Source organism: Natator depressus, chromosome 25 (assembly GCF_965152275.1).
Source record: "Natator depressus isolate rNatDep1 chromosome 25, rNatDep2.hap1, whole genome shotgun sequence".
Taxonomy (NCBI): Eukaryota; Metazoa; Chordata; order Testudines; family Cheloniidae; genus Natator; species Natator depressus.
Window position 1 is genome coordinate 9,924,097 of NC_134258.1, and position 24,163 is coordinate 9,948,259.

At 39.5% G+C, this 24,163-nt stretch overlaps 1 protein-coding gene across 2 annotated transcripts; it reads right to left on the reverse strand.

The window, feature by feature from the left end:
• Positions 1–327: 327 nt before the first annotated feature.
• LOC141977905 (scaffold attachment factor B2-like) lies at positions 328–24,158 on the reverse strand. 2 transcript variants are annotated; one of them, XM_074939685.1, is made up of 21 exons: positions 23,853–24,158; positions 22,897–22,984; positions 20,607–20,671; positions 20,242–20,520; positions 19,015–19,077; positions 17,917–17,944; positions 16,511–17,000; positions 16,057–16,103; positions 14,946–15,046; positions 12,616–12,765; positions 12,408–12,508; positions 10,047–10,183; positions 8,720–8,811; positions 8,029–8,165; positions 5,997–6,290; positions 3,543–3,680; positions 2,948–2,987; positions 1,937–2,049; positions 1,009–1,118; positions 758–824; positions 328–532 (listed from the first exon to the last, which is right to left on the reverse strand). In XM_074939685.1, exons 1-21 carry the CDS (start codon positions 24,039–24,041, stop codon positions 406–408), a joined length of 2,856 nt encoding a protein of 951 aa, XP_074795786.1. In that variant the 5' UTR covers positions 24,042–24,158; the 3' UTR covers positions 328–405. The 2 variants fall into 2 exon arrangements, with proteins under 2 accessions (XP_074795786.1, XP_074795787.1); XM_074939686.1 differs by lacking the exon at positions 20,242–20,520 and having other exon boundaries at positions 331–532; positions 23,853–24,156.
• Between the last annotated feature and the right edge of the window lie 5 nt (positions 24,159–24,163).

Sequence of the window (24,163 nt, forward strand, 5' to 3'; positions counted from 1 at the left end):
CTGTTCTGTTCATTCCCTCTGGGGCACCTGGCGTTGGCCACTGTCCGAAGACAGGATACTGGGCTAGCTGGACCTTTGGGCTGACCCAGTATGGCTGCTCTTATGTTCTTAAATTCACATTTTTTTATACTTCTCTTGTGATACAGAATGGCCAAAGACCATGAAAACAAAGAAGAGCGTTAGCTGTAAACTAATTTTATTATTATGAAAAATGGAATGTTTCATTAACAGAAACTTAAGTGGTGTTTGAACAAGAACACATTTATTACAAAAAACAAACAAATGAGTTCACATAGTTTTCTATTACAATATGGCAGCAGATTTTTAATTACATAAATTCAAGGTGACCCTGGGTAATAGAATTCACCACTGTAGCCATCTTACATTCAGAGAAGGTTAAAAATTTCAGTAGCGGTGCGTGAAGCGGGGATCACTGGGTCTATTTGCTCTGTCCTGGTTTGCAAATGCTCCTGGCACTCCACTAGCCTGCACTATCTGGCTCTGGGTTCCACTTTGCATGAAGCCTCCACGCCTAGGAACAAAGTCAAGCTTTTTAAAATGTGTGTTTTAATCTTCATTGCAAATTTGCACCATTGCTGTGATTTTGTAGTATTTACATTTTTTTAATGATTTTTATTCTTGAAATAAAATGCATGAGATAAAATCACGGAAACATTACTCAACTGATTCAATTACAACATGCAGAGGGAAAGGAAGTAAAGGAAAATGACCAAAAATCTTTGACTAAGCTTCTTACCCAGATACTGCTCCTCGATTCATCACATGGGCTGGTGTGGACTGAGCAGGGATGACTCTATCAGCACCTACAATAAAGTGGAAAGCGTTTAAATAAAAATAAAGCATTTTTAAAAAGCAACACCTTATTCCCAGAATTTTGCTTGCTTGGTAATGCTTTTAAAGCTCAGTATGAGTTTTAACTACCACTACAAGTTCAACAGCAGTAATGCCTAGAAAAACCACAATCACACTGTTAAGCAGCAAGTATACCTTGCCATCTCTCATGATCCCGTCCCATCACTCCATCTGCACTGCCCTGCCATGAACGATCTTGATGCCCCTCTAACTTTCGACCATGATCTCCCCAGTCACGTCCATCTCTTAAAAAACAAAACAAAACAAAAAAAATGAAAGAAAATCTTCTAGGTGTGTCCATTATCACTTTGATAGCTAATGGTGAAGCCAAATACAATACTCCATACGTAGACTTATTAAAATCATTTACCAAGCTATAGCTATGCAAATCCTACATTTACAGTGGATACAATCAAATTAGGAAGATTGTTCAACAAGTTTCTAACACAGAAAACAATTTTCTTAATTGATCTACAGACAATCAGTTAATATCAAAACATACTGCAACACTCAATACTTAACATGGAGCTACTAATGGAGTAATATCACTTCAGGCAAGTGTAGGCGTATATTTAATACACAGAACAATAATGCAAAGTCTGGATGTTTTTTTTTTTTTAAAAAAACATCCGGGATTTCAGATTAGTCCCATCTCAGGTTTTCCACCAAGATTCTAGCTTGCTTTCTATTAATACATACAATCTCAAATCCAGACCACCAGCCCTAAATTAGCCCCTTTTCAGAGAACTTCTGGAGGGTGAGTGAAAGAACTGAATCTTATCCCTAGAAGAGGAAGCCCTTACAAGAGAACCATGATTCCATTGGCAGAGCAGCTTGCACAGCAGCTCTTTACTCACTAGAGAGCTCCATTCTCTTGATGCACAAGGGAGCTACATGTAAATTCACTGCACACCCAGGAGAGAACAGACCCTCAATGAAACTATCTGGAGAGAGGATTTACACTTGTAAAACTGATTCCCACTATGACCCTTCAGAGAGTTCATTTGACGTTTCGAAGAGCATGAGCACTGGTGAATGACTGTCCTCATTTACACATACTAACCGGGACTGTGGAGGTATCGTTCTCCCTTCGCTCATTCTTCTGTCAGACCCATAGCCAGCCCAACTGTCCCGTGAGTGACGTTCTGGTCCTCCATGGCGTTCATCTGGATAATGCTGAAAGACGAAAGACACATAGGAATGCTGTAATCTAACTCTCAAATTGGTAAACGCTGATCAACAGAATTTAACCAGTGCCACAACCTATCAAGTCACTAGGGCATTTTTGACAGCAAGATTCCATACAGCCCCTCTATGACCATCTACTTGTGTGAGCTCTGGGAGCAATATTTTCTCCTTTAAATAACTTTCAAAACTCTTCACTGGTTCCCTTACAATTCTAAGGCTCATTCTGTGTATTAATTAATATTTTGGTGGAATGCAATTTTACTCCAATCCCTTTAACCATTTGTCTTTGCTTCAGTTCTTTCCCCCAGGTTCAAATAACTTCACATGAACTATTCTCAGTTCAACTCTTCCACTTTGGTGAAGTGTCAACAGAATTCTTAGATTTCCAAAGTATCAATCCAGCCCCTACCTCAATGTTTTTAAAAAGGTAATATTTGTTGCACGGTTACATTTGCCCCTCTGTATTATGGTACCTTTGCAATTTCTATAGACCATTTTGCTATATTGAAGACAATGGGTTCTTTGCTGTTCATGGATAGAGTGCCAGAATAACTACCTTACACATGTTACATTTACTGATAATGCATCTGACACCAATAACCAGAACACACTTTCTTTTCACCACCTAGCCCCAAAAAGAGAATCCATATGGTAACTTCAATCATTTAGATGTGTGTTTTTCCTAATCTATGACAACTACTGTAGTTAGCAACTGATTTATGCATTGCATATTCAGTGTGGGAAATCAGTTGTTTATTAAACAGCTGTTGCGTTTCATGCCAGTGGCGGCTGCATTTAAGAGCCCTGTGCACCCAGGGATCCTTCCAAATGAAAGGCACTATCTAAATGCACATGTTTATGACGCAAGTGTTTCCACTTAACTCACCTGCCCATCTCGATCTGCCACTGCCCTTGAAACTTCTCTCCTGGGGTGAAAAAAAAGAGAGCAATTCAGTAACAATGGATAGATTTTCCAGTTAAATTATACTGGGGTTTTGAAGACGTAATCTACATTGAATGCTGGTATTTGTTACACTGTAAAGTATGGAAATAGGAATACTTATTTTATTAGAAATATAGTTTTAGGATTAGAGAAACTGGTTTACCAAAAGCAAACACATACCAGGGCACTAAAATTATGTGTGCCAGTGCAACACAAGTGGCAGTATCACTGAAATGTGACAAAGCACCTGAGGCAATAGCTCTGTATCAGATCTGACAGGAAAGAAGGGTTGGGACCACGAAAGGGTACACAATAAATATCACATAAACACAAAGAGCTGGAGAAATAATGAAAGTGGCACAGAAGTAACATACACAAGCTTGCAAATAGCAGATACACATATAGCCATAAGAACACACAAGTTCTAATCCCTACTTTTTTTGCACTATTTTACAAGCAAATAGTAAACCTGATACAATACTAGGTATTTTCTTAATTTCAGCGAATACAGGAGGAAAAAAAAAAACACATCACTAACCTATCCACAGAATGATCTTGGTATCGGCCACGATCCCTGTGATCAAAATCATGGAAGCGATCTTGGCGGGTAAAATCAGAATGGTATCTATCATCCATCGCCATGCGCTTTGCCTCTGGCCAGTAGGAGTCATCTCGCCTGTAAGAAAGTGCACGTTTAATACAATGTGAAGCAATAATTTTTCCATCTTGGTCTTTCTAAACCAAGTCTCACTTAACGCAACCTGTGGTAAGCTGAACATTCAATAGTTATATTTTTGATATGATAATTATGATAATTAAAATCCCTGACGTGCCAAACTGACTTCTCATTTCAATTTCAGAAAAGAAGTTAATTGCATCAATACTGCACACACCCTAATCTCAGCGTATGTTGAAATGAGAGTAGAAAGACTATTTAATCCTTCTGACATTTGTGTTTTATGATTCAAGTCCACAATTTCTACAACCCCTTGTGTATCTTCCCTGGAGAGAGTAGTTTCTGTAGGAGTCATAATTGAGTGCTGTCACATAGTATTACGTACATCGCAGCGCAGCTTCCAATTGGCTATTTTTTATTTCTGCAGTAAAACTGGTGACTGTAGGTGACCGAGTAAGGCAAAAAGGGTAGGTGACTGAGGGCAAAATTCACCTGGTGTAACCCCCCAGGAGCACTTCACCAGAATTAAACCAGGGTTGAATTTGTCCCCAAATGACAACATTTCAGGTATATCATCAAAAAAATAGGTATGAATCAGCTTTCAGAACATGTTAAATTCAGGCAACTCACTCTGATATTCCTCTATCAGCCTGCAGCCCTCCCAGACAGACAGACACTGCAAAGGTGAACTGATATCTAGCAGACAAGACACATTTGAGAGCACTATCATCATTTGTAAAGCTGTGTGCAGCTGGATTGTCAAATATCAATATTGTTCAGGATACCTGGTTAAGAATTAATTTGGAATTATCGTACACTATTGCATTGACTCATGCTCTAAAATCTTAAGAGTTCAAAAGTCACCAGCAATATAATTTAAACTCACTGGGCACTCAGCTAGCTATGTGAACTGAAGTTTATTGTGAATATTTGCCTCAGAAACAGACAGAGTCAAGGTGAAAAGCTGACAAGGCACAAGTGATTAAAATGCTTCTTGCCTTATATGTAAATCAAGATTTCAAGGACCACACAGAAATCATCAAATTAGCCCAATACCATGATTTTTCTTACAGGTGAGAGGCAGTAGCGGGGACTCAGCTGCTCGTGTGTGGTGGGGGCAGGGAGGGTCTGGCAGCAAGAAGGGCCAGCACTGACAACGCACAACAATTAGGAGCCCCAGCTCAGCCTGCCACATTGCTCCCCCAGCGGGTCCGGGGGAGATACCACAGCACGGGCTGGCAAGGAGCTCAGAATGGGATCATCCACTTGGAGCATGGGTGGGAGGGGAGCCTGCCCTGGCAGAGGGGAGTGGAATGGGGGATGGATCCTGGTCTCACCCTGATCCAGGGCTCCTCACACACTTTCAGCTCCTTGCCAGCTGGAGCTGCAGTATCTCCCCCAGGCCTGTGGGGGGCCACTATGGGATGGGGCTCCTGATTGCCATGCATTAACAACATTGCCCCTCTCTCCCCACCCGCCAGGACGCAGCAGCAGAGGTGGGCATGAAGAAAGCCAGGCCCCAAACCCTATTAGGCCAGGCTGCATAGAGCCATCAGCTGAGACACACCTACCCCAACCACCACCCACCCTACTCCCCAGGATCCAACTGACCTATTACCTCCGAATCCAGGATTGGAATCAGCCTGTTAACCCCCTGGAGTAGCTGCAGCCTTAGCAGAGAAGTGGAAACAGGGATGCCTGCTTCTGCCTCCCTGCTGCTGGAAAAATTGCAGCACTTTAGGAGGGATTTGGCAGCCATGCGTATCCACTGAAATTCAAATACTTACCCGTGAGACTACTATGAATTTATTTGTTAAAAAACACAATTTCTTTAGGTCCTTACCTAGAAAAGAGCATCTTTAATGCCAATGAGGAAGATACTCCCACCATTCTACAGGTCGAGGTAGATAAAAGGCTGCTTCAAAGAGCAGGGAGAGAAAAGAGTTCCTTCTCCTCAAGAATCATAGATGTAACCTTAATTCGTGTAGCTGCACTTAACACCCCATGGTAATGGATTCCTCATTTGCTGTGGCTGTTTGACTGCATTGTTTTGTAATCTACTTTGGATGTGCATTTACTGCTTTTTGAGTTTATTAATACACATCTGTGTGTTTTGCTGATTGTGCTTATTTAAAAACATCAAATTAAGTAGAAAAAAAACAAACAGAGCTAGAAACAGGGGTGGAGCTGAGAAGTTTAGCATCTGTTCTAAGAAGAGTTCTTACTAATTGCATAAAAAAAAAATCTCAGATTACAGCCTTAAACTTCCTGCTATAAACACATTCTAAAATTTGGAATTTCACTGCAGTCACTTACCTTGCATCAGTGTCATAAGGTCTTCTAATTGCCGATCGCCGTTCTTGCTCATAGCGCAGTTGTTCTTGCTGACGACGCAGCTCTTCTCTTTCTCGCTGTATGCGATCTTGTTCCTTCCTCCTTTCTTGCTCGATGTGCATCCTCTCTCTCTCCAGCCTCTCCCTCTCCAAACGCTCTCTGTCAAGCCGCTGCCTTTGAAATTCAAGTCGGTCGCGCTCTCTCTGAAGCCTCTGTCTTTCATCCCGTTCATGAATGGCTTGAATACGCTGCTCTCGCTCTCGTCGTTCTCGTTCTCTGAAAAGGGGAAGTAGAGATTTGTTGGTTTTAAAGGGTACACTACACCTTCAAGTGACGTATTTTTTGAAGGCTTCCTAGATCTTCTCCCACACTTCTCCCACAGCTGACTTTGTTATTTTCTACTAAACAAATATCACAGTCACTTGAAATAGTTTTTAAAAAACCAACAATATACACACACAATGAGAATAGAGGCAAGAATTTAGTAGTGATAACACCCCTTCCTTAGGGAGCAGTTTTGAAAACGCTTTCCTGTAAGGTGAAGAGTTCTATGTCCCTCTTTACATTCTTCTGGAAGAAAAGGTAGCAAGCATGCAACTCCCCGACAGAAGGGAGAGAATAATTTTACTCTCCCTTCAGGGTGAAAGTTCAATACAAGCAAAGTTAAAACCAAGGTATTTTAGCAAAGCTCAATGCAAAATTTGAAAATACCTAAGTGTTACTGAATAACAAGAAAAGATTCTGCTTCTGTTCAACAGATTTACTGCAGGTTCCATTAAAGCTCATGGAATAAATAACACTAGAAAAATATAAACCCAGACCAATGGACAAAGATACAGGAGACTAAACTTTGAAGTTGAATACAACAATGCATGAGGTGACAGCTCCAACACTAAACTGTCATTTTCATAACAGACTGTGTCAACAGAACAGTATCATCACAGGATAATGATCTCTTGCTACTACATAAATGCAGAGATTTTCAAAGCAGGGTAAATGATCCTGTAACATGTTCTATGACAATTCGTCCCTTGCATAGCAGTAAGGATAAAAAGTCATATAAAAACATTCCAGTTTTGCCCCGTTAGCAAGGAAGGAATACATTTAATTTCTATTACACCAAATGATTTATGTTGGTGCATTAGGGACAGTTCACTGCATTCTAAATATTGAATACACAATATAGTACCACTACGCCTAAGTAAATTTGTTAAACTGTACACTAAACCACTATGAATCACAAACCCATAAAAAGTCATCATTTCTGCAGACAATCTGCGATCAGAACAAGGAGCCAAATCTGAATGGTTTGAATTAATAGTTCAATCAGGTTGAATCATCATATTTTACTCCTGGGGGAAGCCTGTGTCACTGCACATGTGCAGAAACATGCTCCCTGCAGATTCTCTTTGCTTCCCACAGAAAAATGGTTTCTGTGGGGAAGCAAAGAGAAGCTGCACCAGTGCTCACTCACCTTCCCTGGCAGCGCAGGCGCATCTGTTCAGGCAGATCAACCCCCAGAAACCTCCCCTGGCTGCAGGAAGCTCTGCACGGGGATGGGTGTCTGGATGCAGGAGGAGGTGAGGCTCGGTGGGGTGGGGGTTCCGGGTGGGGGGGGTTGGATGTATTGGGGATGGGTGGACAGGGAGAGCAGCTCTCCATGCAATGACCCCTTCCCCCACGTCCTGGCCCAAATGCTGCTCAGCCACAGGGGGAGGGATCACTGTATGGGGAGCTTAGTGGGGGGTCCAGGTACTGTGGGGATCTGGATGCAAAGGAGTTCGCTGGGAGGTTCTGCGTGCAGGGGGAATGGGACTCTGAAGGGGAGTCCAGGTGAAGGTGGTTATAGGTCAGCATGGGGGCGGTCGGGGGGGGCTCAGTGGAAGATCTGGGTGCTGGGGGAGTCGGGCTTGGTGGGGTGGGAGGTCAGGGTGCAGCTGGTTGGAGCTCAGTGGGGTGGGAGTCTGGGCGTGGGGGCTCCCGATGCTCAGGGTAGCAATGACACTAAGCTCACCGGCGTCTCTCCGTTTCTCTGATTTCTCGTTCTCTCTGCCTCTGTCGCTCACGCTCTCGCTGTTCTTTGATTTTATCAAATGATAAAATATCTTGTTTCTCCTTGCTCTCTGACTTGCGATCCTGGCTCTTAGTATTCTGCATTTAATCAAAGTAATACATGAACCAGAATAAAAGTGTTTGGATTACATTTCCAGAGACCAGATAAGATGAATGCCCACAAACACGACCACTATTATCCCCCGTTCCTTACCAGAGGGACAAATAATTGTAGGCACTTTGCAGGTGCACTAGAAGGAAGAGAGTTGTAGGCAGCACCAATAATTTGGCTACAATTTTTGGGGAGTGAGTCTGCTAGCTAGTTTTGTCTCTGGGGCAACACAAACCATACCATTTTAAAGGTGTAGTGACACCCACTGCTCCTGACTCTACACATCTGGGGCAGCGTGATGTCTTAATGGCCTTGTTCCATTAAATATGTGCAACTCTGCCTATAATAGCAGTGAAGAAAGCTGTAGCATAGACAGGGCATAATCATTTACCAATATAGTGTCATATGACTTGCCAAATCCCCTTATTTACAAAGAACCACCACAGTTTTCAAAATGCAAGTCAAATACTCTGCAGAGGTACAGGGAAAGTTGGTTTAAATCTATTTTCAGAGATAAGTTTTCTACTGAAATTGTACTTACTCTCTCTTTTGATGTGGTAGAGGTTTTCACACTAATAACTGGTTCTCCTTTGGATTTATCCATTATTACTGTTCTTTCAATTCCTCGACTTCCTAAATGAACCAAAAAAAACAAAGATTGTGTAATGAATATAACAAACTGTGGCAAGTGCAATCTTTTATATCTTAGATTTTTTTTTTAATAAATATTACAACCACAGAACTACGTTCATCCTTTTTTTTTTTTTTTTTTTTTGAAGTGAGAGGCTGGACGTTAAATTTTTTTAACCTGAATATGAGATTTATATAAAAGAAAATGGAGTATTAGTAAAATTAGGGCTTCATAATGCTTGCCTTCGTTAACTTTGGGAAACAAGAAAAATAATGGGAGATTACAGTAAGACTTCTGCTGTTATCTGAAGAGGACAAAAAAATTCAAAATAGTGAATTTAAGTCCACTTTTGCACCTTAAAATGCATTTTTTTCACACAATGTAGGACACAAAACTAAGTTTCGCATTCAAAAGACAGACCATGAATTGCACCAGATTCTATACATATCAGCAAAACTTTAGACTAAATTTACTTCCTGCTTATAACCAGAGGCAGGAGTTTCACAGAGAATAAAAAAAAATACAAAAATCATACATTTTTATTCTTTCCACAAATTTTGCAGTTTTATAAATCTAAACCCATTATGCCCTAAATCAAATAGCTGCTGCTCTGTTGAGAGTCTGACAGAGAAACAGCATAATGCTGTATGAATTAGCTTCAACCATTCTTCTTAATGGAGTGTTAAACTTGCTGAAATACCATCTGTTGCTGAATATAATAAATATTCTAAATTGCAATAATTTAAGTAGAATAATAAAGACTTCTTTAAATTAGCTGTGTCTTCATAATTAAAATGTATTTTATACAACATGTGAGATTTTTTTACAATATAAAAACACACTTTGTTCAGAATAGAAAAATACTTTGGGGGGAGGAAAAAAAACAACTAAAAACATTTATCTACAATGTAATAAAATTTCAAGTATTTTGAAGAACACTAAATTGCCACAAATATTTAGATTATAGGTCTAAATTCTAAAGAGTCAACAATTCTCAAACAGTTCCCTATTTGTACTCTTTTTTAAAACACAGGGTATTGAATATTATGAAAACTTCTCCAGCACAGAGGAAGAATTCTCCATGTTTTATCACTTTCCCCACAGATTTCACTGGATATGGCATGACAATCTAATCTAATCTATCTATATGTCTGGAAAGTCTATCTTTTGTCACTTAGTTGTCCATACAAACCATGTCTGTAATATAGTTCTCTATTTAGAAAGCAGTTTACATTACCTGATTTGCTAGTCCTAGAGCGATTGGAGGATGTAGTTTTCTGTTCATCTTTCTCTTTTCCTTCTTTTTCATCTCTCTCTGTTTTCTTAGTATCATCTTTTTTATCTGTCTTCTCGTCCTTTTTAATACTGACAGACCTATAAATAAACTGAGCTTTAATAGTACAGTACATAGGAACACAGTTATCTACACAATTCCACTTCTTTTGGATTTCTACATGAGCCACAAAAGACATCCAAAAACTGAAATTTCGTAAGCTCTTCCAATTTGCCAAATCCTGAATGCAACATATACTTGCACACATTTTCCTTAATTTAGCTGACTGAATATGAAAGCTAGAAAGATCCAAAGAAATTAGAAAGAACAGTAGGTGATCCTTTTGAATATTAACAGTTTTCCAAATTGTTGTTAATTCCATCCATAATGAATCTTCACATATAGCTCACTCTTTGCCATTTAAAAACAGACATCCATACAGAGTGAACTAGAGTAGGATAAAAGCTTTTGCAAATATGTTCTGCCGTAAAAAACTGCTCAAATAATACTCAAAGTAATCAGGACTTTGGCAAGTAAATTAAATATAGAGTGTAGCATCTAAGGGCATGTCTTCACTAGCAACATTGGTGGTAAAAAAAAAACCCACCTCCACGAGGGGAATAGCTCCCAGCGCTGGTGTACTGTCTACACTGGCACTTTACAGTGCTGAAACTTGCAGCGCTCAGGGTTTTTTTTTTCCACGCTCCTGAGCGAGAAAGCTGCAGCGCTGTAAACTGCCAGTGTAGACAAACCCTAAGAATACTGTGAAATGGAATGCCGCTCAAATAAGCAGTACAGGCTATCATGCCCCAGGGAAAATAAATATTAGCAGACATCTCATGACCCATTCTAGCAGCCCTTTTAGAAATCGGGATTAGTCTTTCAAGGAAGCTACCTAAGTAACAGGAAGATTTGAAAATTTAGGATGCTGACTCCGTTCCATTAACATTACAGGAAGACCCTTTAATACCTCATTTATGAGGACAACATATATGAAACAATTATGATGATCACAGTGTCTATGCTGGTTTACATAAAAATGAACTGGATCAGGAGATACCAATATAGGGCCCAAAGCAATATGACCAGATCCCAAGCTACAAATAACTGGACTAAGCTAATATGGAAGGAAAAGCCACACTATGCAGTGCTTTACTGCATTGAGGATTCTTGGTCACCTTATTTGTCTCACACATTCAGTGTACTAGCATCCCAGAAGACACTACTTATCTCTTTCTTGTATCCTTGAAAGGCATGAATAATTCCGAAAAGAAACAATCGTGATATTGAACATATCAGCTCCAGATGTTAGTTACAGCAAGTAGTACTGAACTGTCACATTCCAGAAGTACAGGATTTATCAAGGCTAGTCAGGCCTAAGAAAGGGAACGATCACTACATGGATCAGGAGTCTGACATGACGCCCCCTGAAGGCCTAAGGTACTGAAGTAAAGTTTGCACCACTTTAAAATAGAAAGATCTAGGATTTGGAAACAGAAGTATGAATTGCAATCTAAGTAGGGCCAAGTGTATGCTAGAAACTTCTGCTAATATAGTGTCAATTAGTGGTGTGATTTTTATGATATTTTTATACTGGCAAAAGCCCTAGTGCAGACATAGTTGTACCAGCAAGAGAGCCTTTGCAAGTATAGCTTCCTTCATTTGAGGAACTGGTATAAGCTATACTGGCAAAAGCATATTTCTGATAAAAGCTGCATCTACACTAGGAGGATATGACACTCTAGTTACACCAGCAAACCTTTTCCAATGTAGATTAGACATGAGAGACCTTTTCTGACTCTAAAGAGGTATCAGCCTTGGATCTTACAAGACTAACTTGATGCACACAAATTAAAAGTTAACTGTACCTATCGCTAAGAGCGAACTGTATAACTATTACTAATATAGTATATTATATACTAATTGTATAACAGAAATGTGTGCACCAGGGCAACAAGACAGCTTTGAGGCCGTAAAAGCAAATGGAGAGTACTGAACTGAATCAGGTACACAAGTTTGCATAAAGGGGAATCTATGAACTTTCAAAGAAAGAAAGAAACTACAGGTTATATAACCTCTTGATATTTCCATTTCATGGACTCTCAAGGTCACAAATACAGGATCCATGAAGCAAGATGTGCAGTGCAATAAAAATGCTTATTCTTCCTTGATATCAATCAATCCTTCAGGTGCAGCATGAACCAACAAAACATGTTTGGGTACTTTATAAACAGTTATATCAATAAAACTAAATTCTGTTCAACTATTATTTGTCTTTCACGGTTACATTTCACAGTTTTGTTCTGTTTTTTAAACCAACTTTACTTTTCAGACTTGGAATCTGTAGAATGGTGCCTGTCTCTCTCCTTCCTCGCTTCACTTTCTTTTTTGTCTGAAGGTTTTTTCCCGGCTGGTTCATTTTTTGCCTGGAATAGTATTTGCCAAAAATATAATCAATTACAAGTCTGAGATCATTAATGCATGCATTCTTATATTTCCATTATGGTATCCATCTTGGAAAATTACCACTTACTTTTTCTACAGAGATCATTTTCCCATGTAACTCTGTTCTGTGGAGGTGACCAATACATTTGGTGGCTTCCTCAGATGTTGACATTGTAACAAAACCGTAACAGCGAGCCCCAGGACTGCGTGCATTAGTCACCACTTTTGCACCAACCACCTTTAAGAAATGTTATTTTTTATTATTGTTTTTGCAACATCTTCAACCATAGTCTCAGACTAAGACTCATAGACTTTAAGGTCAGAAGGGACCATCATGGTCATCTAGTCTGACCTCCTGCACATTGCAGGCCACAGAACCTCACCCACCCACTCCAGTGATAGACCCCAAACCTCTGGCTGAGTTACTGAAGTCCTCAAAATCATGATTTAAAGATTTCAAGTTACAGAGAATCCACCATTTACTACTTCTTTGATACAATGTACTTGGTATACAGAATAAAATGCCAGCTATGCCACGTGTACCAGGAACGTTGGTTTTGCATCATTCCATTGGAACACCATTTTCATTATTTATTATTTGTATTATCGTCACGTCTAGAAGCCACACGCATGGGCCAGGACCCCAAATGTGCCAGGTGCTGTACAAAGAGAACAAAAAGACAGCCCCTGCCCCGAAGAGCTTACAGCACTTCAAAAGAAACCACCTGACTTCAGTTGTCCAGATTTTGATACTGGCATCAAGGTTACATTTTGGAACCGAGGTGTACCCAATCTGGCCACGAGTATTCTAAAAATATTGTGCTGAGAAGCACCTATCGAAGTGAAGTATAAATACTAATAGAATTTCCCTACATGCCAATGGCAGTGCCAACATTACTGAAAAGACCAGAGTTTAAAATTCTAGAGCAGATTCTAGCACTGCTGAAATAAGCAATCTTATGCTGGAGCTTCCCTCCTGACAGTATCAGAATTAATACCAAAAACTTAGACAGCGCTACTATAGTACTATGCACAAAAGCACTAATTCAGTTGATGTTGTGCGACGTGATAACTGCAACATTACATCTTCTCTGCGGCACTGAGCAATACCAGTGCACTGCCTTATTAACATCACCATCAGTATGACATGGTTAATATACTTCACTTCAATGATATAAAAAAATGAGAGGAATAAATCTCCACATGAGCATAACCAATTTCTTTATTTAATCCCGTAACACAATGCAGCATTTACATATTTCTCAAAATACATTTGCAGTAGTACGATTTTCGCTGGAACATTTATAAGCATGTTCAACAACACAAAGATGACCTTTTCTGAAGAGATAAATGACACAAGGAATTACTGAGTCAGAAAAACCTCACTGACTTCACCTTGGGTCTAAACTGAAGTTAGGTCAACCAACTCTGTCACTCAGGGGTGTAAAAAATTCGTACCTCTGAGTGATATACTTAAGGAAATCTAAGTCCCAGCGTAGATCCATGGAAGAATTCTTCCATTGAGCTAGCTACTGCATCTCAGGAAAGTGGATTAACTACAGCAACTGGAGAATCCCTCCTGTTGGTGTAGTAAGTGTCTACACTGGTGCACTACAGCAGTGCAGCTGCAGTGTTTAAGTGTAGACATAGCCTCAGACTGCCTCTCACGTAGCAGTGGATCCAAGAAGTCCACCAGCTGACCTTTCAGAGCATCCCAGTTAATTTTTTTTTCTATAAATGGGAAAAGCCATTTGAGGAGTGGAGGCAGAAGTGGCTACCAGCTGTTCCAGATTCCACTTCCTTGCTGACACTAAAAAGCTCCAGGAGGAACCATACTGTCACTGACCTGGTTTCTCATAGTAGCAACTATGGAAGGGTCATCCCTAAGCCAGTACTGTGTGATAGAGAGCATTAGATTCCAGTGGGATAACCAGGCGGCGAAGAAGTGACTATGATGGGGAAGGTGCCAGATCCTGGCTCTGCCACTCCTGTATTCGAACAAGCATGCCACCTCTCATGGACACCCTCTGCAGAGGGGTCAATCTGGGTAACCATTGCATTACTTTACCGGATATTTCTGAGAACTTTTTGATAGAGGACTGTACTCTTGGGGGGATTTTCAAAGGCATAAAAGGCAGCCAAGAGCCCAGCTCCCTTTGCCTCTGACTTTGGAAATCTGACCCTCAATAATTGACAATTCTATGTTCTATTAGCTTAGCCTGTTCAGCCATACAGCCAGTTCACTCCCATTTTCCTCTTAAGGTTTTACACAAGTAGGCAGAAGACAAAATTTATTTCAACATGATGCTCATTATTACATAAACAATAGCAAGATTTTAAGTCACCACTTAATTTTTATAAGTTGTTTAAGTAAAAAAATTGCATTTAATTTAAAAGCACTATATAAAAAACACATACCTTTCCGTACTTGCTGAAAAGGTTCTTCAAGTCTGTTGCTCTGGTAGAGGAGGAAAGTCCACTAACCCACAAATTTCTACCAGAACTGCTACTTGTACGACCTAATTAAAAAATAAATCACTACTGTATCAGAAAAATGTCACAGTGAAAAGCAACTGTCCTAGAAACTCCATTTCCTTCAGACCATTTTGAGCTTAAAAAGGTTGAGCACTTTTAAATACATGAAGTTTAACTTTTGCAGTTTCAAAACACACTATTTTTTGACATAACTATTAGTATGACATGGTAATGTCAAGGCCCCTAGCCTTTGTTTGCCAGAAGCTGGGAATGGGTGACAGAGGATGGATCACTTGATTGCCTGTTCTGTTCATTCCCTCTGGGGCACCTGGCATTGACCACTGTCGGAAGACAAGAGACTGGGCTAGACGGACCTTTGGTCTGATCCAGTATAACTGTTCTTATGACATGCAGAATAATGAAAATGTAAGAAATTTTCATCTACTGAAAGTCTGATTCTACCGGACAATGGAGAATACTACTGGAGACTTGAATGCTTTTGAAGAGTGCCACAAAAGTTATAAATCTAATCATGGAGTATTAGATAAAATTTCTGCAAACCTTGCCTTTGTTTTAACCAATAAGCAAGAAGTTTTTATATAGAATGACATTAAATCAAAATGGATAGTACCACGAAACATACCACCTTATGCTAGTAACTTTAAATGGAATCAATGTTCACCACGCACTAAAAGCTCACCTCAGTGACTACAGAGCGTAAGGACTCATTGCAATGACGATCTTGATTAGAAATGATCAGAACCTACATTAGAAGTAGGAAGCAACTTTTTACAGCCAAGATTATATTTTTGAAGATGCACCCCAGTCCTATCAACACACCTGCACTTAACTTTACTACTGCGAGTAGTCCCATTGACTTCAATAGGACTGCACTGTAGTGAAATTAAGCATATGGCTAAGTGTTTGCAGAATCAAGCTAAAAAATGCAATTGGAATGTGTCCTCAATTACTCCCTTGGATCTTTGATGGATGTGGAAGAATAAGATTTAGTATTTTAACATTTTTCCAAATCAGTCTCAATTTTACAACGTACCTTTCTCATCTTTTGAGACTGTCTTTGTCTCTGCATCCTCAACAAAGCTAAAGACAAAAAACAGTGTTATTCAACCAGGAAAAAGTGAAAATAACTCTTAATTATGTGTGCTAGAATTCAATACCTACCAGAAAATTAGTTGTGAAATAAAAGACACCTTTGCAAACTTTTTCAAATCTGATATGTGGGAAGTCAGATGTTTAAACAGACAATTAATTCTGTTTGCCAGAAGATAAAAATTAGGAAGAATTTAAGAAAACAACCTTTGAAGGTTGAGGAAAGGAAGGAAATCAAACCATCAGTTAAAAATTGCACAAGAAGAAATAAAAGATTCTTTAGGAATAGACTACAATTTCATCAGTCTTGCTGGCCAATTGAAGGAAACAGCTTATTTGCATCACTTAATGACCAATGAAAAAGATAGCATCTGGTCTAAAACTGAGAAAAAACAAACCTCTTTTTCTGATCACCGCCCTCATTGGTAGAGGACTCTTTAGTAGCAGATGATTCTTCAGAAATAGCTTTGTCTTCTGTTTTCTTGGCATCTTCTTTACTATCTTTGGTTTCAAGACCTGCATCTTTATCCGCTGTTTCCCCACTAGAGGCTTCCAGACCTTCTGATGGTTTGCTACTCTGATCACTTATTACTAAAGATTCAGAGTCCATTTTCTCTTCATCTATTGTCTGTTCACTTGTCTCCCCTTTTGCTACAACTAAATGCTTTGCTTCCTTCCTTGAAAGATCTTGTGCTGACTTGCTGTCCAAATCTAAAGCATCTTCCTCCGACTGACTGGCAGCAAGAGTGTCCTCTTCCTCTGCTAGCTTTTTGCCTGCCACGGCGTTACTTGCTTCTTGTGCATATGGCTGCTCCGCTTCGGAAATTTCTTCTTTAAGTGGTTCAGATTTACAAGTTTCCCCCAAAATCTCGAGTATTTTCTCATTTTCTACGGATTTAACAGGAATAGAATGGCACAAGATTTAATCACCAGGGAAATAAAGCAATCACAAATGTGGAACTGGCATGGCTGCCACACTAACACCAAGAGAAGTTCTAAGCTACACAGAGATTGGAAAACCCTAATGTACACAATATTAAAGTTCTAAACTGTCTGCAGTCTAACAAACTATTATATTAAAGCCTGAAAGCTACATGGAAGAAAAATGCCCAATAAACAAACACAAAACCTTCTGTCTCATCCTTGACAGTCTTCTTCAAGTTGAGTTCTAGTTCTTCCTAAGTTAGCTTCCAAAGTCCAAGATGCTTAACTGACTGCATCAATTCTTTGACAGTTCAATTCCCAAATTCCTGTGAAATTCTTTTAGCAGAACAGTCCAATATGAAAACCGGAACATCTTCTGATGGTGCATGAGTATGTTTGCAGTCCAGAAAAGTGAACAGTATCTGTATGAAATTTCCATGAAGAAACTCTGTCTTCCTTCTTCCGAAATCCAGGCACTTTTTAATTTTAGTTCCCTACTATAGTATTACACTACCTGTACTTCTCCACTCAAAATTACAGAGTTAATGTACTGTGTGATATCACAAGATCTGTTTTACGTGCAGAACCTTTTTAAGGCTTAGGTTAATTACCATGCTTACTTAAAGAGGTTTTAAAGCAACCATTTCACCACACTGAATGTATTTCTCAAACAACAGAGATGACACTGTCACAGATCTGGTGATATGACTGGGTTTCCAATCTCTATGATCCTTGAATGATCTGGGCTGTGCACCATTAGAATAATGCACACTATAGTAATGCAGTTAAATAAAACAAATAAGTGTACAAGAGGAATCGGTGCAAGAGCAAAACCATTTCAAAGCCTAGCTTTTTATTTTCTTTCCCCCCAAAACAGTACCTGGCTCCAAAGGTAGTTCTTCAATTTCCTGTAGGAAAAAAATATACATAGATTACAAAACACTATCCTATGTAAAGATGCTGAGCTTGTCTAAAATTATTTACAAAAGAGAATACGGGGAAAAATTACTGTAAGTTTTATTAACTCTTATAAACCTTGAAAAGGTTAGATTTTAAAACAACTTACTTACAACAATCATTTTTAGAGTAAGATTTTTAAGGTAAATACCTTATAATTTCTACTGATGAAATATAAATATAAAAAAATCTAAGACTCACCACAGTGAAGACACCACGGTAAGTTGATCTAAGTACGTCGACTTCAGCTATGTTATTCACATAGCTGAAATTGCGTAACTTAGATCGATTCCCCCCCCCCCCCCCGGTGTAGACCAGGGCTAAGTGTTTTTGTGGGTATTCAAAGCATATTACAGTACTAAGGCCATGTCCCATCATATAAAGGATGGAAAAAAATCACAACAGTGCTATTAAGTCAGCTGAAGTATATACTGTACTGTTCACTCTAGTGCCTTAAATACAGGCAAACAAATCAGCAGATAACAGTTTTATAAATACATGTGCCTATGTGAGAGAGACCATTTTCCCCCAACACTATGTAACTACTACAAATTTGATTTGCCGAAGTACAAGTCACCTACAACTCCTGTTGAAGTCAACGGGAGCTGTGGATCCTCCAAACGTCTGAAAACCAGGCCCTATGTTTCAGTTAATTTATATCACACCCAATCACGTTAACAATGAACATTATAAACATGAGTGGATACAAAAGTCTAATGGTATATGAAATATAGCCAAGTATATGACAGTTATATTTTGACAGTAAATTATTTTGGAACAAAGCATAAAAAAAGGCCCGATCACCAGATCTTCCAATCACCAGACAAATTCAACATAGGGAAAGGTATATAGTTTTGTTACTATGCATAATATAACTTAGAATTTGTTTTTGTGATTCACTGTTTTCTGAAGATAAGAATTAGGTATTTGTATTTTCCCCCCAGAAACTAAGGGTTTTTTTAGCTCTTTATACAGCACGTGTCATTATTGACATTAAATTTAAGATTAAAAAAGAATTTACCTTCACTACAGTTAAATCAGAAGAAGAAACATCTAAACTGTTTCCAATGTCCTCACTTTCTGCCTAAAAGAATAAATAGGAAAAATATGTCACTGTATACAGAAGATTCATCACATCTTTATTGATAATGAAACCTGAATGAAAAATTGTGAGGTTGGCAAAATATTTTATCTGATTTTTTTCAGATAACTGCTATTAAGCAATTATTTGCTAGCATTCAACAGAGCAACAAAGAAAGTGAAAAATGGTTACGGATGACTGCATTAAAAAAAAAAAAAGGACAGACAGACAGACAGGCAATGAGCTCTCTCTTTGTCTCCAGGCTCTGCTTGCCTACTTTAAAAGTCTGAGCTTTTTTAAAAAATAAAAACTTTTAATCTTAACAGAAAATCCTATATGGCATTTTTATTTGCCTTTCAATCACAGCTACAAAACAAAGCAAGAAAATCAACTTCTAAACAACAAGCTGATCTATTTAAACAGTGCTTAGAAAATCTCAGACTTCATTAGTATTACCTTAATAATATAATCAAATCTGAATTATTTACTACTTCCTTAGTTATTCCTGCTGTTTCTAAAGTGAACCAAAAGCAGCAATCTGGATCCCCATAACCCAAGTTGGAGACAATGCATGTCAGAGGTAACATCTGTACTCCCTATCTGAGGCTGGACAATAATAATTATCTTTCGTTACCCCACTGTATGTTTCAAGTGAGTTTTAACTTGTAGATTCATGAGAAAGATTATCATCAACCATTAATGGACAAAGCTGAAGTGGCAGTCTATTACCAGACGATAAGCACAGAAAGCCAGCATGAAAACATTCCAAAAGTCAGAATGGAAGCCCCAAAGCTAACAAGAAATTTGAAATACACTGAATTATTCCAGAAGCAACATACTGTACAATTATGAAGTCCCTCAACTAAAGCATTTGGATCCCTCACTGCCCTCCAGAACAAAGGAAAACATGAGAAAATGGGAATGTAAACTGAAGGCAAAATAGAGAATTCAAAGATTCAATAAAAATGATGCTTTCTAGACTACTACTACTGTGGGTAGCAATATGATGCATGCAAACAAAACCTAAATTTCCACAAAACAGAAAAAAATCAATGGCCATAAAAATTTAGATCCCCAAATTATTTCTGCTATTGTTTAGATAATGGTGCACTAATTAATTTGAAAAAAAAAAAAAATTCTGATTCCACACATGTAAGAGATCCATACCATCACTACTGGTATTTCTCTTGATTCTTCTTTAATTTCTGAAAACTGTGGAGATGCCTCCAAGTTACCTACAGCATATTCTGTAGGCTGATCTGGAAGTTCTTTCATTTCTGCATCAGCATTTTCTTTACTATCAGACAGTGAGTCAAGAATATTATCAGCACTGTAATCCTCTCCGCAATCTACAGCACTGCCATTATCTATTTCAGCTTCATCTAACACACTAATATCCATCATGTCAATATCCTGCAAGTTATCCAAACTTGCTTCAATATCCTCCTGTAAAAAGAAAAAAAGTATATATAATAGTCATTGTGACTTGAATGCAGCACTATTATTCTTCACCTCAAATGTGGTTCACGTACCTGCCCATCTCCAGAATCCTCCTCCAGTCCATTATCTTCAACTCCCTCTTCTTCTAGTCTACGCCCTAGTAACATTATGATTATTAGAATGATGAATTCATACATTGCTAATTTTCAGATGTTTCTTCCTAGAATAGGTATTAAATCCACTTTCTTACAGAAAAGTAACATACTTTGCCTTATTTTCAACAGTCCTATAACTCTGAACATCACATTTCTTTCTGTAAGTTACAATAAAAGTTCTGAATGTTCAACAACACGTAAGTTGTAAAAGACTAAGCTAAAGGTATCTTTAGGCCGACTATGCATGACTGTAGTTCTTAAGTATCTCAAAGACCATTAATTTTCTCTTTTCAAAAGCTTATTATAATGATCTGTCTAAAAGTCTTACTACATCAGGAATTCATTCAGCAGCTTGATCCATAAGTAACACTCATTACTGAAACAACACACTTCAGTTCTAGCACAGATCAACAGGGAACTCATGAAAACAGACAATTTCTCACACATTTACAAGTGTATTTTCCTCAAAGAATACAAGCACAGTAGAACAAGAAAGGGAGAGAGGTTTTAGAAACAGCCCTTCTACAATGAGAAACACAGCTTGAACATTTTCATTCTATTAACATGCTGACATGTTGCAATCATGTTTTAGGTATTTTCTGGGAAGGGAAAAATTACCCAAAATAATTTATAAGTGAATTTAATCCACCCAATGTTAAGAGTGACTATCAACACTGGTCTGAGCCAGGCATAGTATTGTTAGGTGAGCATTTGTGCATCACCAACAACTCCACATCTAACACACTTCAAAGCTTTTAACTATTTTATATTAGGCATTTAAATGGAAGTTAGAAGTTTTTTAAAACCTCTGTTGTATACAATTCTAGTACTAAAACAGATTCTTTCTTTAGTTTGTTAGTTATGCAGCAGTAACACACCACCACCCCCCATTTCAGAAGTAGAGAAATTTCTTTCATACACAGCATAAAATGACTCCAGACCATTAGAAATCTAATGACTTGTGTTTGTTCAAGTGAAACCTGGTATTCTGTAATTATAAATACTATCTGAAGGAAGCTTTCCAGGTAAATAGGAAATTAAAGGTAACCCTAACAGCCCTTTAACTACAGCAATGCAAATGCATCAGTTATAAACTCTAGAGGTTTTAAAACTATAAGAAACTCTCAACCTGGGATATGAAACTTTAACTTGAAGTACTAAATTCATGTCTTCACATGTAGCACAACTATTAAATGACTTTCCCTTCTGCCTTGCAGCCCAGTATATACTGAATTAAGTTTAATCTGGAATCAATTTATTTATATTTAAAAGGGTGTTTGAGTCTTCAATGTGCTATTTGTTGAAAAAGCTTTAGAAACTCCCTTTGTGATTTCACCTTCCATCACACAAACAGCTATTCTATATTTGTCATGTAGCTAGTTGCCATCTCCATATATAAACAGGAATGTGAAAAATACTTGAAAAGCATATATTAACTTCCTGTTGCAGACTAACTTAGGGGAGCTCATCTATATTGATTAAATTTATCACAGCAAATGAGTAACGCATTTTAATTTTAACATTTTGGTTACAAGCTGAAATAAATTAACACCCTAACCTTTCACCTCTGGAGGCTGGGTCTCAAATTCTGAGTTTGGTCATAAGTGTAAATTAATTTGGTTGTTTCACCCTGTTCCTCATTTGTCCACAACCTGACAGGGCTAGCAACCACACCTCAAAATGGTTCAATGCCAAACTAGCCTCCTGCAAAGACGACGCATGATAAATTTTCACTACGTTGGCAGCAGAAGTCAATCCTTTCTAAGCTGGTCTTTCAGGAAATTCTGATTAGCAATCCAACAAACTTTGTTTGGGAGTATTCCCAGTTATGCACGGCCCTGTGATTAATATTTAACAAAATGTGCAATTCACTAATGAGGGACTTGGTATCATACTGAAACTCACATAAGTAGGGAAAAAGAAAAGGAGTATTTGTGGCACCTTAGAGACTAACAAAGAGTGTCAGTAACACAAGAGGTTGATGGTAAGATTGAGCTGCACTGGCCTAAACCATACATTTTATATTACAGTGCTCCTGTTTGTGCTATATCTGACTCAACCAAATAATATTAATCACAAATTCTGAAGCTCTATAAATTCACTCTCACTTCCAAAATTAAGACACTTTTCAGAGTGAAAGCAGGGAAAGAAAAGAAAAAAAAGGGAAGCTAGATTCTACTTTGTAGGTGCAAGATCCAAAAAAAATCCTCTCTCAACTCCCTTGTACCTTTGCTGCTTCTCTTTGGTGTTTTCTTGATGATTATCTCTGACACCATTGGAATTTCATCAGGATTTCCCCCTTCATCCTCAATAGCCTATTGGAAAAAGATATAAAGCCACTCTTTATTTACAGAGCACTCTTGGTCTTGGGCACTAAACACACCATAGAGAAAAATGCTGTCAATAGCATGTTTAATGTTTAATAAACATTACAAGTAGGATCAAATGAAAGTGAAATATCAAAAATTCCCAGGGCACTGGTGAAAGAGCAACATGTGTGGGGTATTTTCTATAATGCACCCCAGCCCCTCTCCATTGCGCCCCCCCACCGGTGATCAGATGAATTATAGTGTCTCCGTTTCAAGGAAGTGGAGAATGGCAGCCATGGACGGCTATGGTCAGTGGTAGCATGACCAGAGAGCAAGCGTGAAAAACAGGGGCAGAGGATGTGCGGGTAACAGATCCCTATATAAGAAAAAGCCCCAAATACCAGGACATCTGGTCACCCTTGTCAGTGGCGCCACAACATTCCCACTACGGCACAGCCACCTGCGGCGCACGCTGCTCCCACCGTCCAGCCTCGAGTTGTTTAAGGTCTGCACTACGCACTGCACTCACATCTTCTGACTGGAACAGGGGACCCGCGGCCCAAGCCTGCAGGTGCCATGTGCACGAAAGTGTGTGTGTGTGTGTGTGGGGGGGGGGTTCCTGCGTATGGTTACTAGAGGGGCCGGTGCGGGGCTCCCCCACTGTCCAGGGGCGGGGCTCGAGACCACACCGGCCTGGGCGAAGGAGGGGGGAACACGTGACCTGCACCGAGCGCTCCACGGCTCGCGCCGGGCCCGGCGGAGTCACGTGACGCCGCTCGCTCCCTACTTGGCGCCATTTTCTCAGCAGCGTCCCCCCGCCCCCCAAGCCCGGGAAAGCCTCAGCGCCCCTCCCCCCGCGGTCCCCCTGCCTCACCTTCCGGAGCCGCTCCATCAGGACGCTCTTGTTGCCGCCGCTGTCCAGGTTGCGGCGCTTGAGCTCGGCCCTCAGGTCGATGACCCGCAGCTCGCTCAGCCGCCGGGTCTCGGGCTCCGAGCCGGGGGGAGCTGCCCCGCCCAGGGGCGCGGACTCCCCCAGCCCGGCCGCTGACTGACTCTCCGCCATGACGCCGCTGCTCCGGCTCTCACGTGCGCGGGACTCGGCAAGGCAAAGCAGCAAAAGCCCGCGATCCTAGCACAAAATGGTGGCAACGAAGCCGAGAGAGAGAGACACGCACAGGGGCTGCG